This window comes from Petaurus breviceps, unplaced genomic scaffold (genome assembly GCF_028583685.1).
Source record: "Petaurus breviceps papuanus isolate PSGF00001 unplaced genomic scaffold, PetGlider_PUasm1.0 138, whole genome shotgun sequence".
In the NCBI taxonomy this organism is placed as follows: domain Eukaryota; kingdom Metazoa; phylum Chordata; class Mammalia; order Diprotodontia; family Petauridae; genus Petaurus; species Petaurus breviceps.
Window position 1 is genome coordinate 1,125,269 of NW_027185694.1, and position 14,624 is coordinate 1,139,892.

A 14,624-nucleotide genomic window follows, 5' to 3' on the forward strand; every position below is an offset into this window, starting at 1 on the left:
TCTGTATGGGGACAGAGATAAGGACTGATACTTTCACTAATATTGTGAACTTCCCAATGAGGAAATTCCATCGACTAATGTAAGCCGGCACCTTCCTATAACTTATGGTTATAGAAAGTGGACTGGAGCACTGAAAGTTTATGGCTTGCTCTGGATCAAGCAGCCAATCTTCATCAGAGGCGCAAGTGAGAAACTGCCTTTCAGATCTATGGCTAGGAGAAGAGCTCATGATCAAACAAGGGGTAGCAAGGATCCCAGAATATAAATGGGCAATTTTATATAACTTTAAAAAGTTTTTGTACACACAAAACCCAGGCAGCAAAAATTATAAGGCAATCAGGTGATGGAAACAAATCTTTGCAGTGAGTTTCACTAAGAAGGGTCTCATTTCTAAGATATATAATGAAACTATTCAAATCTAGAAGAATGAGAGCCATTTCATAATTGACAAATGTTCAAAGAGTATGAACTGGAAGTTTTCAAAGAAATTCAAGCTTTCAGTAGCCATAAAAAATGTCCCAACTCACTATTAATTAGAAAGATGCAAATTGAAGGAACCTTGAATTCCCTCTTTACTCCCATCATTTTGGAAAAGTTCACACACACACACACACACACACACACACACACACACACCACAAAGAGAATGACAAATGAGGGAGGTTGGTAGAACTGTGAATTGGTATAACTATTCTGTAAAGTAATTTGGAAATATGCACTAAATGGTTACTAAATGGTTAAATTGTGCATGCCCTTTAACTCAGCAATACCATTACTAAATCTAGACACCAAAGAGGGCAAAGGAAGTGGAAAAGGGCCAATATGTACATAAATATTTATAGCATTTCTTTTTTGTAGTAGCAAAGAATTGAAAATTAGAGGGGTGTCTATCATTTAGGGAATGACTAAATATATTATGGTAGATAAATGCAATGGAATACTATTGTGCTATGAGAAATGATAAAGGGAATATTTTCAGAGAAACTTTGGAAGACTTGCATGAACTGAAACAGATTGAAGTGAGTAGAACCAGTAGAATAATTTATACAATAATAAGAACAATGTAAAAAAAACAACCACTTTAAACTAAGATCTCTGATCAACAGAATGATCACTCATGGTTCCAGATTATTGATGAGGGCATTTGTTTTGTTTAACTATGCACGCTTTAATAATGACTTTTTCTTTTTTTTTTTCTTTTATTATTTTTTTTTTTTGCTTTTTGGAGGGCAATTGGGGTTAAGTGACTTGCCCAAGGTAACACAACTAGTTTTTGTGTTAAGTGTCTGAGGCCAGATTTTAACTCAGGTCCTCCTGACTCCAGGGCCGGTGCTCTATTCACTGAGCCACCTACCGGCCCCACTCTTTTTTCTTTTTCTTCCCTAATGGAGGAAGTGAGAAAGAAAATTGATTTTTGTTCATTGGAAAATGAAATTAATTTTAAAAATTAATATTTAAATTGGAAATTTAAAAAATATATACTTGTGAAAAACTAGTTATAAGGACAAATACAAAGAAAGCAAAATACTTGATTTTGCCATGATGAAAGACTTTAGAGTAAATGTTAGAAGAAAAGTTTCCACTACAAGACAGAAAGACAAACAGAATCTGGGCGACACACTGCAAAACAGATCCTTGGTGCAGTTTAAAGAGTTACAAATGTGCAAAATGCCGAGCTAGATAGAACTGCTCTGGGATCCACCTCTGTAATCTAACTGGAAATTTCCTGCATGTTAATGTCTGATTTCCTCAGCATAAAAGTTTAGTAAATAAAATTTAAATGCACACACTACAAGTAACCACTGGCCAATTTGTATGGTCTCTTTTTATAGTACCAAAGCTGGAACCGATAAAGCTAAATGAAGAATAGAAACACAAAATAAGACCTAGAACACCCAGACACTAGGCAGACAAAAGAGCCTGCCAAATCACACAGTACATTAAGTTTTATAGAGTTTCCCTCTGACAATTGTGAACACTGGCATTACTTCTGTATAAATGTGAATGCTAATAATAACAGCTCACATTTCAACAGTGCTTTAAAGCTTGCAAGACACTTTATACATTTTGTCTCATTTAAGCTTCACAGAAACTCTCAAAAGCAGGTACTACAGATGGTAAAGAGCCCCTTTTTCACAGGTGAGGAAAGTGAAACTCCATGACTTGCCCCAGGGTCACATAGTTAGTGTGTCAGAGGTGAAACTTGAACCCAGTCTTCTTCAAAGTCCATCACTCTCTCATTTTACCCTTCCATCAAACAGCATCACATTTTCACTGATAACTCAAAATGCATATTCCTATTGAGACTGGATATGTGTCAAGTGTGCGTTTAAGGGGTTGAGCATTTCATTTCCACATACAGAGTACCCATGTGGTATGTGTCATTATTTGCTAATTAATGAAATGGAAATCTTTTCTTTCAAATCTATGACCCTAAATAAGCAGTTCACAAACTTTTTCAATCTCAAGATCCCTTGACATTCTTAAAAATTACTGAAGACTCCAAAGAACTTTTGTTTATGAGTGATATCTATTGTTATTTTCCATTATTTGAAATTAGAATTGGTATTATGATGAAAATAATTTTGGCCTCACAGACCCCCTGAAAGCCTCTCAAGGAGTCCTACATATCCCCAGATCACATTTTGAGAACAATTACCTTAAATTATTAATTTTTTAGTAATATCCTGAGATATTCTAGGATTTTAAATGCATTCACTGGAATCCTCCCCTGAGCTCCTTCTCCTGCCCTGGAGCTTTTTGAAAATAGGAGAGAAAGATTTGTTGGGGGTATTTAGCAATTCCCTTCTCTGTAACAAAATGACCTCTGTAATAATAAACATTAAGGACAATCATACAAACATATTCACCACCTTCAAGGCTAAAATGAAATAGTGTGAACCTGGGGCAAAATGGGCAAAAAGGAGGTTGGGTGGGTCAGAGAAGACAGGTTTGAGAATGAACCTGAGTTTTCTCATCTACCCAAGAGAGAGAGACTTTTTCACCACCAACCTTGTAGGATCAGTGTGAGGATCAAATGTGAGGGCCATGTTTGTGAAGACCTTTCTAACTGTAACTTGCTACATAAATGTAACTCTGTTACTATATAATGCGACATCTCAGGAAACGGGATAGAATTCAAATTCCCTCCCTCTTTTCCTTCAGAAGTGCCCATAGCAAAAGTGGTCACCAGATCTGTAGGAATTGGGGTAGCTGACTAAAAAGCCAGCTGACACAACACTGAACTTGTCAAACTTTTAGGCAACTTCCCTTCACAGTTCATCATAGGAGAGAGTAACCACTGAGGTATGAGTCAGAAAATAAGCTGTTAAAAATTAAAGAAAGCTGAGGCAAATTGCCAGGATAAACAATGCCCACTCTTCCCATTAGAGGGAGGTACCCCTGCACGTTACCATGTGTCAACCCTTTGTCTTCAATCTCTGGCAGAAAAGCCTACAGGAATCTCCCAGGGTTCTCTTCTCAAGTCCCTTTAGAGAAAAACCATTCCCTCCTTTGGTTTTGATTACAGTCTCATAGATTAACTAACCCCTGGACATAAACATACAATGCTAGCTTTATTTTAAAATACAATTTCTCTCCAAACTCTAGGATAGGAGCTTTAACCTGTGGTCCATGGCCTTCAGAACGTCTGGGAGCTTAGATGGGAGGGAAAATCACATTTTTTTTCTCTGACCTCTAGTTGAAATTTAACATTTCTTTCAATTATTTAAAAACTCTGTTTTGAGAGGGGTTCACCAGATTGCCAAAGGAGTTCATGACACAAAAGTGAATAAAACCCCCTGTACTTGATTAAAAAAAACAAAGAATTAAATGTTTGTTATTTATTTCCTCAACTGATTTTGGAAGCTCTTCATGGGCAAAGTCCATTTCTTAAATTCTTCTCTATTTCCTAAGATACCTAGTAGACGGTCTTACTCATACTCTACCTTGAACACTCCACAGGAGTTTATAAATATACAAGTTCCCTTAGAATACAAAATCCTTACATGTAAAAAAAATATAACCTACATTAAATTGTTTAATTTTTTAAAGCTATATCCTTGAAATACTCAAAGGTATTGATTGTTTTTAATGGAATACTCCCTTGAGACTCTTCTCCTTCTCTACAGATTTTTGAAGGCAAGGGAGCCTGATTTCCATATAACATACCATAATGCTCAATAGATATTTGTTCTTCAAGAATGCTAGAATAAAATGACACATATGTGGATGTGCAAGCCTTGTGTGTTCAGCTTCTGCATGTATTGGTTTAACTGGACTTCCTTTAAAGACCCCTGGTTTTTACCAGGGGTGGGGAACCTGCAGCTTTGAGGTCACATGTGGCCTTCTAGGTCCTCAGGTGCAGCTTTCTGACTGAATCCAAGTTTTACAAAACAAATTCTTTTATTAATGGGACTTGTTCTGTGAAACATGGATTCAGTAAAAGGGAAGAATTTGAGGAAATAGAGGTTCATATGTGGCCTTGAGGCTGCAGGTTCCCCACGCCTGTAAACTATTGAGGTGTGGGAGAAGAGAAATAGGAGGAAGGCATTCTTTTCTGGTTATTTAAATGGAAGCTGAATTCCTGGAATAGAAGATTTAAGGTCACCTAAGTGAAAAATAAACTTGGCACTTACAAGAGGCGATTTATGTAGGCACCATATCCTATCAGTCGGACACGAGTCATCAAGCACAATTCTCAAGTCTGAGTGCCCAGATTGGACTGAATTTTCTTCACCCATGCTATTCCTTCTGCCACCCAGTGTTCTCTAGACATGACGTTACACTAACATCACTATTGTTTTTTGTCCATATTAAATGCCTGGCTATGTTGATGCTAGGTAATTTCTCTATATGACATCAGTAATGCTTAAACATCGCACTCTATACATTTTTTAATTGCAATAATGAAAGATGTTTTCCTTCCTTCTCATATCCAAAGTAGCTAAGCCCAAATGAAAGGCAACTTGAACAAGCACTGGACAGAAAGTTTAATTACCGCAGTTAGGTATCCTTAGGTCTTTCAGAGCAATCTTCTGGTTGTTCTCATTTGTGCAGTATAAATCCTGTGTCTCTGAATTGGATTTAGTCTCTTGGAATGTCTTGATCCAGAGGATGTCACAAGAGCACTTCAATGGATTGCCTAGTAGAGTACTAAATGAAGAAAAAGGAAATATCGAGTTTTGTTTTATCTGCACCACCATTCACAAAACACTGTGAGCTTTATTAAGTTATATTGTTTTTCCTTGTCAGTAATTTTTAGAATAAAGGAAGTCTGGATATCATAGAAAGAATTAAATCTAAATGTTTAGGAAATTTTAAAAATACAAAATATTCCACCTAATAATTACCAAACTTCAGTGTTTTAAGCATTCTATCTTGTAGGAAATCAATATAAAACATATAGTGAAAATATCTATCCCACTTCTACATACTAAAAATTATAGCAAACAACATAAAAAACTCACGTGAAAACTGAAGTCAGAGAAAACTATGAAACTTAAGTAACTAACAAACATTACTGTTGTATTTTTATCATATATGTCTGTTGAATTTTTCTAAATTTAGAATGTAACAGAATTTGCAGACTATACGTATTTATGTGATATTAATCTAAGTTTCTATCACCCAATTACCTTGTTTTTCAAAATATGTAGTCCCACAGTCACCTAATGTAAGGGAGTCAGAGAAAAATATAGCATGGAAAAAATTGAAAGCAATCACTAGAGTTTATTCATCCAATCGATACATATTTATTAATTATTTACTGTAAAAAAAACATCAAACTAGATATGCTGTTGTCTATCATAGAGTACTTTACAAATGCATATGTCCTATTAGAATGTAATCCCCTTGAGGGCAGGTACTGTTTATGCCTCTCTTTGTGTCCTTGGTGCTAAGCATACCTGGCATGTAATAAGTAATTAATAAATGTTGATTGATTGATTATATGGGGAAACAAATCAAATATATGAGAAAATAGACCATGGAAACCAAGTTACAGATCAAATGTTATAATCTATACAGAATGAAGGGAAATGAAAGCTCTAGTCCTAGCCTGGCCACTACCCCACCTCTGTGAATGTGGGAAAGTCACTGCCTCTCCATGCTTCAGTTTCCTCATCTATAAAACGAGAGGTCAAAGTGATCTCCAAGTTCTCTTTTACCACAAACAACAACTGTAAGTCCTATAGACCCTACAGAAGATGGGGTAGGGAATGCGGGTTCAATGTGTGAGTTTTCTTGAGACAGATGAGTCTTGAGATGGATCTTTTAAAGAAATGGGAAGACCAGTACGAAGGAATTAGAAGGAATTTCAGGAAGAAAAGGCGACGACCTAACAAACAAGACCATTGGGTCACAGATTTAGAGCAGGAAAGGATTTTTGCAGTTAACCAGTCCAACCTCCTCATTTGACAGACTGGGAAACTGAGGTGCAGAGAGGTTGAGTAACTTATCAAAGGTCACATAGGCAGTAAGCAGAAGAGCCAGGATTCAAAACTAGAAGCACTGAAGCCAAATCCAGGTCAGAGGGGCTCTAACAGAAATTGACAGAATATGCATTTGGGAGAAAGCAGGTCCAGTTGATGGAGGACTGTATATCTAGTAAATGCAGCATTTTCTAAAAACAAGTTCCAGAGAACTCTCTCTAAAGGTGCACCCATATTCACGAAAAGAAAAGGAAGGGAATAAGCCTTTATACAGCTCTCATTGTATGCCATAATAAGCTTAGAGGTTTTACAAATATTGCTTCATTTGATCTTCACCACAACCCGGTAGGTGTTGTTATTATCCCCATTTTAAAGCAAGGAGGTTAAGAGAGGTGCCTAGGGTCACATAGCTAGTAAATATCTGAGCCTGGATTTGACCTCAGGTCTTGCCGACTCCAGACCCAGCACTCTATCCACTACACCAACAGTGAGTGTCCTTCCTCTGTGGCAAAAGAGTCATAATGGTATAGAAAGTGTCACTAGTAAGAAAGAGAAAGAAAGATGATTGTATCTGGGGAGTCAGTGTAACAATGTATAAGAACTCAGAGAATGTTCTCAGAAGAAAGGAGGAAGGATTGGCAATGACTTAAGAAAAGATGAAAAGGAGAAAGAGGAATCAATTGGTGATAAAGTGAACAGACAGAATCTTGAGGGAAACTTAAGAACAAAACAACTGAAGGAGGATAAATGAAAGGACTTAGTTAAAATTGGGGGAAATCTCATTAGAGTGAGTACTACCCCAATGATAGTGCTTGCAAAGTGTACTGACACTTAACTGTGATAATTCCAAGGTCCCCAAGAAGGATGGGGTTAACCTTGAAGATAAGATGAAAGAGGCACTTGAATTTGTTCTATTCTGTTGTTCAAATAACCTCTATATAGTTTATATCATACTCATATAGATCTGAACCAAGTGGTCTATGGAGGTTGAGATGATAATAGTTACAGAGAATAGTTTTTTACAATTAAAGGTCACATTTTAATATGAAAAAATATTGAGGGGAATTACTGCTTCAAGGGCAATTCAATAACAACAATTCTGGGGGATGGGAAATTTTTTCCCACTATTCATTTCTGCCCCTACTCCATGCAGTGCACACTTCAGGGCATTCTTATCCTAGGTTATCTTAGCCCCTTCAATTGTATTCACTATTTTTTCCTTTATTTCTCCAGGATTTTGATCATAATCATAATGCAAAGGAATCCTTTGTGTTATTTTGTCAAGTAGGTGACAGTCAAAAACTTGTTAAAGTTATGACAGGCCTTTACCCTGGCTCCAGCAGAAAGTTAGCTCCCTCAGATGAGGGGGTATTTCATTTGAATCTTTGTGTCCTCAGCCCAAAAGTCATGCATAGGAGTCCCTAGAAGGTATTCCATCAATACTAGTTAAATAGAGTTGAATTGTCTTCATACCTGGAACCTTGATCCATAGCTATCTAAATATAGGAGAGACTGAAAGGGGGTTTAACAAATGCAAATGAAATATCACCAAAAGGACCACATTTTCTTGAAAGAGAAAAAAAAAGCAAAACTTTGAAGATGCCTCTAGGGAGCCCTGAGCTTCTTATTACCCAATCTAAAAGCCACTATTGTGAATGAAGATTCTTGGGCCAAGCCCTACTCTTCACCCAAGTCTGTAGCCCTGTGGTTAATGTCAGACAGCTCCAAAGTAACTGTTTAAAATGGCCTCATTTAAAGTCACATTACCATAAATGGGATTCATTTTAAATAGACCACTGAGGATTGTAAATAAGCAGTTAAAGATTTTTCTTGTGGTTTTGTGTTGTTATTTTTTTTCCTTGGCTACTTCCCCTTTCCCCCAATAGCAATGCAAAAAGAGTAAATAAAACACCATTATGGCCTGAAAGGTTATACAATCCACACAATCTATCACATAATGTTTTAAACAGCTAAACACAAGGAATAATTATTTGATTTGGGGAGATATCTCTTTTCCTCCCTCCCCAAGACCTTCAAAAGAGAAGCATATCTATACCAAGATGGGGATGGGCAGCAGGGCAGGAGTGCTAGCTTTGGAGTCAGGATGATCTGGGTTCAAATCCTATCTTAGCCTCTTACTTGCTCTGGGCAAATTACTTTAGCTCTTCAAGCCTGTTTACTCAACTGTAAACATGGAGCATCTACTTGATAGAGTTGTCATAAAGATCAAATGAGAGACTGCATTTGGAAGATTTTGCAAGCTTGAAAGCAATATAAGTAAGCCATTTTTTCTTATTATCTGTATGACATTGGACAAGTCAGGTCACCCCGCTGGGTCTCAGTTTCCTACTCTATAAAATGAGAAAGCCAGACTAGATGGCCTCTAAAGTCTCTTCCAAGTCATTAATAAATCTACGATCTTTGGAGTACACCATGAGTAATAATGAGGATATTTTGCATTTGCTTCCTATCTCTCTTTCAAAGAATTCAGAGTTCTTCAATTTTATCTCATTAGTCAATACCATATTTGTTTTTACTACCATTTTACATAGAAAAGTTATTCAGGTATTCCATGGCAAAAAAAAATAAGGAAACAATTCAGTCTACCTCAACCTCAGCATAGAATTATCAATAGACTGAGATTATTATTTGATATTCTAAAAAAGCCCAAAAGACGATAGACTTTTCTCTCTTTTTTCCTTGAGTAGATTCACCATATAGTATGGTCTAGACAAAACATTAGATGTTCTTAAGTACACAGTCATCAATTCCTATATGAAAGAAATAAGTCTGTTTGAATAGGTAACTCATTATGGAGTCTTCAATTTTTATTTACATGTCAAAATTATTCACTGAAAAAAAGAAGAAACAAATAATTTTTAGAATAAGAAGAGAAAACTGACACAGGAATGTCTTTCAAGGACTATTTTTGAATGTGATCTAAGAGGAACATCAATTATGGACAACCCAAAGAGCAATGAAAAAAAACACAAGGGGCAAAAGTATACTGTATTTTGTCACCATCAATAACTTGCATACCACAAGTGACATAAAAAATAATACTGAGAATATGCAGGACAGGAAAGGAAGGCGAATCAACAGTTATCTAATGACTGCCTGCCAGCAAACTAGCCCACTTACTCCACTATATATGTATTGGCTGGTCTTGGACAGTAGGTCCTACTTCAGCTTCCCAGTCTATCCAACCATCCAGTCATCTGTCTGACGTGCCATCCTGCTCCTTCCCACCTGCACCAGAACCCTTCACACCAGACTTTGGATTTAGACCTCCATACCCAAGGTACTCCTGAGTCCATGCCCCAGTTCCTAGGGAAGTCACTCTATTGATTTTTGGAGTTCCCACCCCTGGGGCTATTCAAGTTATTTGGTGACTATGCATGATCAAATTAGCCCACTTAGCCCACCCTATATACTGGCTGATCCACACAACAGCCTATGCCTCAGCTTTTTTTTCCTATCCATCCAGCCATCAAGGACACTTGGCTGTCTATGTGCCCCAGGTGTCCTGCTCCTTTCCACATAGATTAGCATACTCCATAATAGACCTGAGACCCAATCCCCTTTCCACTTCTCCAGAACAAAACTCCTTTCCTTGGTTTTTACTACATGTATTGTCTTCTCCCATCAGAATGGAAGCTGCTTGAGAGCAGGGACCATCTGTTTCATAATCTTTGCATACCCATCACTTAGTCCAATGGCTAACACTTAATAAATGCTTTTTCACTCATTCATATAGTAAGAATGGGGAGGAGGTTACAACCCCAAGTGCCACATAAGTATGTGTCCCCCAAGATACTAAAGAGAAAGAAAGGTCTCTAGTTCATTCAATATGGACAAAAACAGCACTGGATCAGGTTTTGTAATCTGTCATTGGAGAAGCAGAGGGGGAAGGGAATATCATAGAATCATGGATCCATGAAGTAGTTTCAAAGGAACTATGCACTTCCCCCTTCCCAACCCCAAATGCATCTTCATAGATGAGGCTAGAATCTCAGACCATTGTCATCTGAGACATGAATCTAGAGACAGACTTGCTTCCAAGCATTCACTTTATAGGTGGCATTATTTATTTGTGGAAACAGGTCACAAATCTTTCTGGTCCTTGAAAATATATATAAACCAACAGAGCCTGTGAAGAGACTCAACTTTCATAGTACCCACAGCATATAAGATCCTTACCCTAGGACAGCATCAATTGTTCCCTCCCAACAACAAGACACCCAAAACCCCAGGAATAACTAGCTGAATTCCTAGATACTACAGAGTGAGAGTTCTTTGGACAAATATGCCCAGAACTTCAAGATTTGAAAAAGAAATCAGCATCCTTTCATGGTCCACTATAGATACTCAATAGTGAGCAGGGTTCTCCAGACAGATCTCATTGTATACACCTATTTATACCAAGACCCATGCAGGAAAAATTGCCATTAACCAGTTTTTCACCTTAGTAGCCCCCAGGTATAATAGGGAGGGGGAGCTGGGAGGTATAGGGAAATAAAGTTTGCTTAGGTGCAGGGAACAGGTATTAAAGAGCCTGAGATCCTGCAACAATCTAAGCAGACTGATCAGTGGCCTATATTATGGTTTGCTTAACAATATGAAGTCATTTGGCTTCTCAAGCCCTCAGTGTCTTCACATGTGGTTTCTTAGTTGCCTTGCAGTTCAAGAATTATATGAAGGCACTTGCCATGCCCCCCCTCAATGTAAGCAGCTCTCCTTTTAAAAAGCCCCTCCAAAACAATAAGTCATTACTTACAGCTCAGTCAAGAAAAGATGACGGAAATGCTTCCTAGACAAACTTGTCAATTTGTTCTTGGTGAAATTGCTGAAAGAAATCAAAATAATTTAATGTGATTTTAAAGCAATGAATGCATTTCAGGATTAAAGTGTCAAGATCTTGATATTTCAGAATGTTTTATTTAATTGTTTGAAATGGTTTCCAGGTCGCTAATCTAATCTTTATTTCATTTGCAAAGGGCATATATAAAGTTTCCCTTTTATCCCATCCAACTAGTATGGAAAAGCTGACATTCCTTGCTAGTCTTAACTTTTCTTTTATACCTAATGTCTTTTCTACCCCTTGGTAGGCAAAGAAACCATTTAGATGCTCTAATGAATATCTGCAATAATCCTCAAGGAATAAGAGAAGAATTAAAAGAAAGTATACTTTATCAACTAAATTTAAATATATTAACAATTAGGAACATCATTTATATTTAAAACTTATATAGTACTTCTTTTCATAGAATTTTTCCAAGTTTTTACTTAAATTTGGCACATGCCTCTAAGGAAAAAAGGAGATCATAGCAGCTTCAATTGAGATCTGGAAGGAGCTTCAGAAGTCATCTGATCCAATTCCTTCATTTTGGAAATAAGAAACTGATGCCAAAGGGGTCCATCATACACACACACCAAAAAAAATTTTTTGAAAGGTTAAGAAAGTCTAGCCTTGGGCGGCTAGGTGGCAAAGTGAATAGAGCACCGGCCCTGGAGTCAGGAGAACCTGAGTTCAAATGTGGCCTCAGACACTTAACACAAAAATAACTAGCCATGTGACCTTGGGCAAGTCACTTAACCCCAATTGTCCTCCAAAAAGCAAAAAAGAAAGTCTAGCTTAGATCATCTCTAATAGTTTATGAATCTACAAGTCCTTGGCCACATATTTGTTCCTAAGCTCTTTTGACAATGGACACTAATAGTATTATTCCATTATCAAATGAAAAATTAGGGTTTTGTGATAAATACTAAATAACTGAAATCATGTGGACACTCCCTTCAAAGGTATTTTTATTCCATTAGATATTATTTCCTATGATTAGGGCATAGGACCCAGAGGGATGAATTTTGAAACACTAGCCTTGGCTGCTGATTTACTATGTGAATTTGAAGTTTTGATTTACATAAAACATGTCCAAATTTTAGGACTCTGGGCATGTATCTAAGTATTAACTAAAAATAAGCAAATAATGTTTATAAAAATCAAGTCATATTGTACTAAAATAGCCCAGAGCCCTATTTTTTTTTTTTTTTTTGGTTTGGAAAAAGGATCAGACCTGTTCTTCATCAGTACAAGGAACTTTCTATGTAGATGTTCTTTCAACCACTGTAGAGGAATGCCAATGATGTGCTGGTAAATATTAACAACCAGCTTTCTGGATTAATAGGCATTATTAACTGTTTCCATCACTTTCTTAAGTTTAGGCAATCAGAAAAACAATAAAGCATTCCCTATTTTTTTTTTTTTTGGCATTTGCTGATTTTCAGGTGTAAATGCTCACATTGATAATTTAACAATTGACTTATGAACCAGTTTGAGCAGGCTCCAACACACCCCTGACAAACAGTTACTCTAAAAATATTACACCTTTTCATCTTAGAAAGTTATCTGGGGCAATGACTTGCCCAGAGTCACCTAGCCAGTATGGATCAGAGTCAGGACCTTGAAGCCAGGTTCTGTGAGGTCAGCTCTCTATAGCCATACATCCAATCCAATCATCTATAATAGAAAAATTTGACTTCTTAGCTTCTGTCTCTTGAACAAAATTTGGTGAATTATGGAAATGCTGAATACCTTGTTAGACCCTTAGATTGGGAAGAGACCTTGAAGGACTTGTTCAACTCAGTACAACGTGCATCCTATTGCAAGGAACAGTGTCTACCCCAAGTGGGCATCCAGCCTCTACCTGAATATTTCCAGGGACAAGTAACTTTCTGACACCGGGTCTTTTACCTCTCTAAATTCCATCATTGACACTGATATTGGCTTAGTATTTTATGGGTAAAATTAGACTGTTCTCTAGAAGATGGTGTCTGAATAATGAATTTCCTACAAGGTGATAAAACATAGACTCTAATAGGTGGTTTATGTCCACAAATAGTAAGATACTGCCTCGCCAGATCACTTCTACACATGATGCATAAAGAAAATGGCAGTTTAAATAATTCACTAGACAAAAATGTATAAAAAGTCCAGATGCTGCACAGATAAAATATGGTAGTATGTCCACTTTCCATGTAATTCTATGATTATACTATTCGAACTACCACCAAGCCCATTAGCATATATCCTTTCTGATGACTTTGCATCTTCTCCCTCCAAATTGTTCATGAAATATTTACATTAAATAAAAAAAATTTAATTGCAAAATAGGTGCAGGTAAAACTTTTCTTTCTTTTTAAAAAATTAAGAATAATTTTTCTTTGACCAAATGACCTTGAAAAGTCTGTCTTTTTCTTGATCTGTAGGACAGAGACATTTTTATTTTCATCAAAAATTGTTTTTCCTCTGCCAAAAATAGACCCTCCCTGAGACTGAGAGAAAGACTGTTTCTTTCCTAAAGTTCTCACTATCTGCTGAGAAGCCACCAGGCAATAGGAACTCTGTAGAGTTGCCAAAAGCACAGTGCAGATTAGTGTTATGGGCCAAAGTGTGATATGACTTGTATGAACTATACTTATTTTTATGGCCAAAAGCAAAAGAGAAAAGGGGTAGGGAAGACAGAAAGAGAGAAATGCAAAGGGAGAGACAAAGACAGAGACAGAGAGAAAAACCAATAAACCTCTTACTGTTTAGTTATACAAACACACTAAGGAGCTAATTAATTAGCACCTTCTGAAAGATCTCTCTAAAACAAGATCACTAGCTTTATTCACAACCCCTTAAGTTATCCTGAGCTTGTGGGCTCTGGCAAGGATTTCAGTGACCAGGAGCATGTATCAACTTATCTACATGCAATGTCCCCATCCCGAAAGTAAGCATGACTACAAATGCCCTGGCCCGTTACTGTGATATGCCAAACATGAGAGTAGAAAAGGGGTGGGGAAGAATCCAGTTTGTAATCCTTTGAGATATAATGTGGAATGAGATGTCTTAAGTGCATGTTTTTAGCTCTGGGTATTTTCCCTGCCTAGAATGCTATCCCTTCTCAACTCCACCTACTGGCTTCTCTGGTTTCCTTTAAGACTCAGCTAAAATCTCATCTTTTCCAGGAAGCCTTTCCCAACCCCTCTTTTTAGTTCTTTTTGTATCCCCAGTCATTAAAATGTTTATTGATTGATCCTCTACTGTTAAGTAGAAGAGATCATTTTCTGCACAAGTTTCTTAAGGGCACATTTGTCCCTAACTGTGTCAAGCTACATCACCTTACAAAATTATCCAGTAATGGTAGTACA

The 14,624-nt window shown here is 37.0% G+C and overlaps 1 protein-coding gene across 2 annotated transcripts in view; it reads right to left on the minus strand.

Moving 5' to 3' along the window:
* Positions 1–14,624, minus strand: part of NTRK2 (neurotrophic receptor tyrosine kinase 2) — a 428,347-nt gene that overhangs the window by 342,656 nt on the left and 71,067 nt on the right. For both annotated transcript variants that reach the window (XM_069105060.1, XM_069105064.1), the window contains exons 4-5: positions 11,209–11,277; positions 5,000–5,154 (exon numbers count right to left, since the gene is read on the minus strand). In XM_069105060.1, the coding sequence (XP_068961161.1) occupies positions 5,000–5,154; positions 11,209–11,277 (224 nt within the window). The remainder of the gene's footprint in view (positions 1–4,999; positions 5,155–11,208; positions 11,278–14,624) is intronic.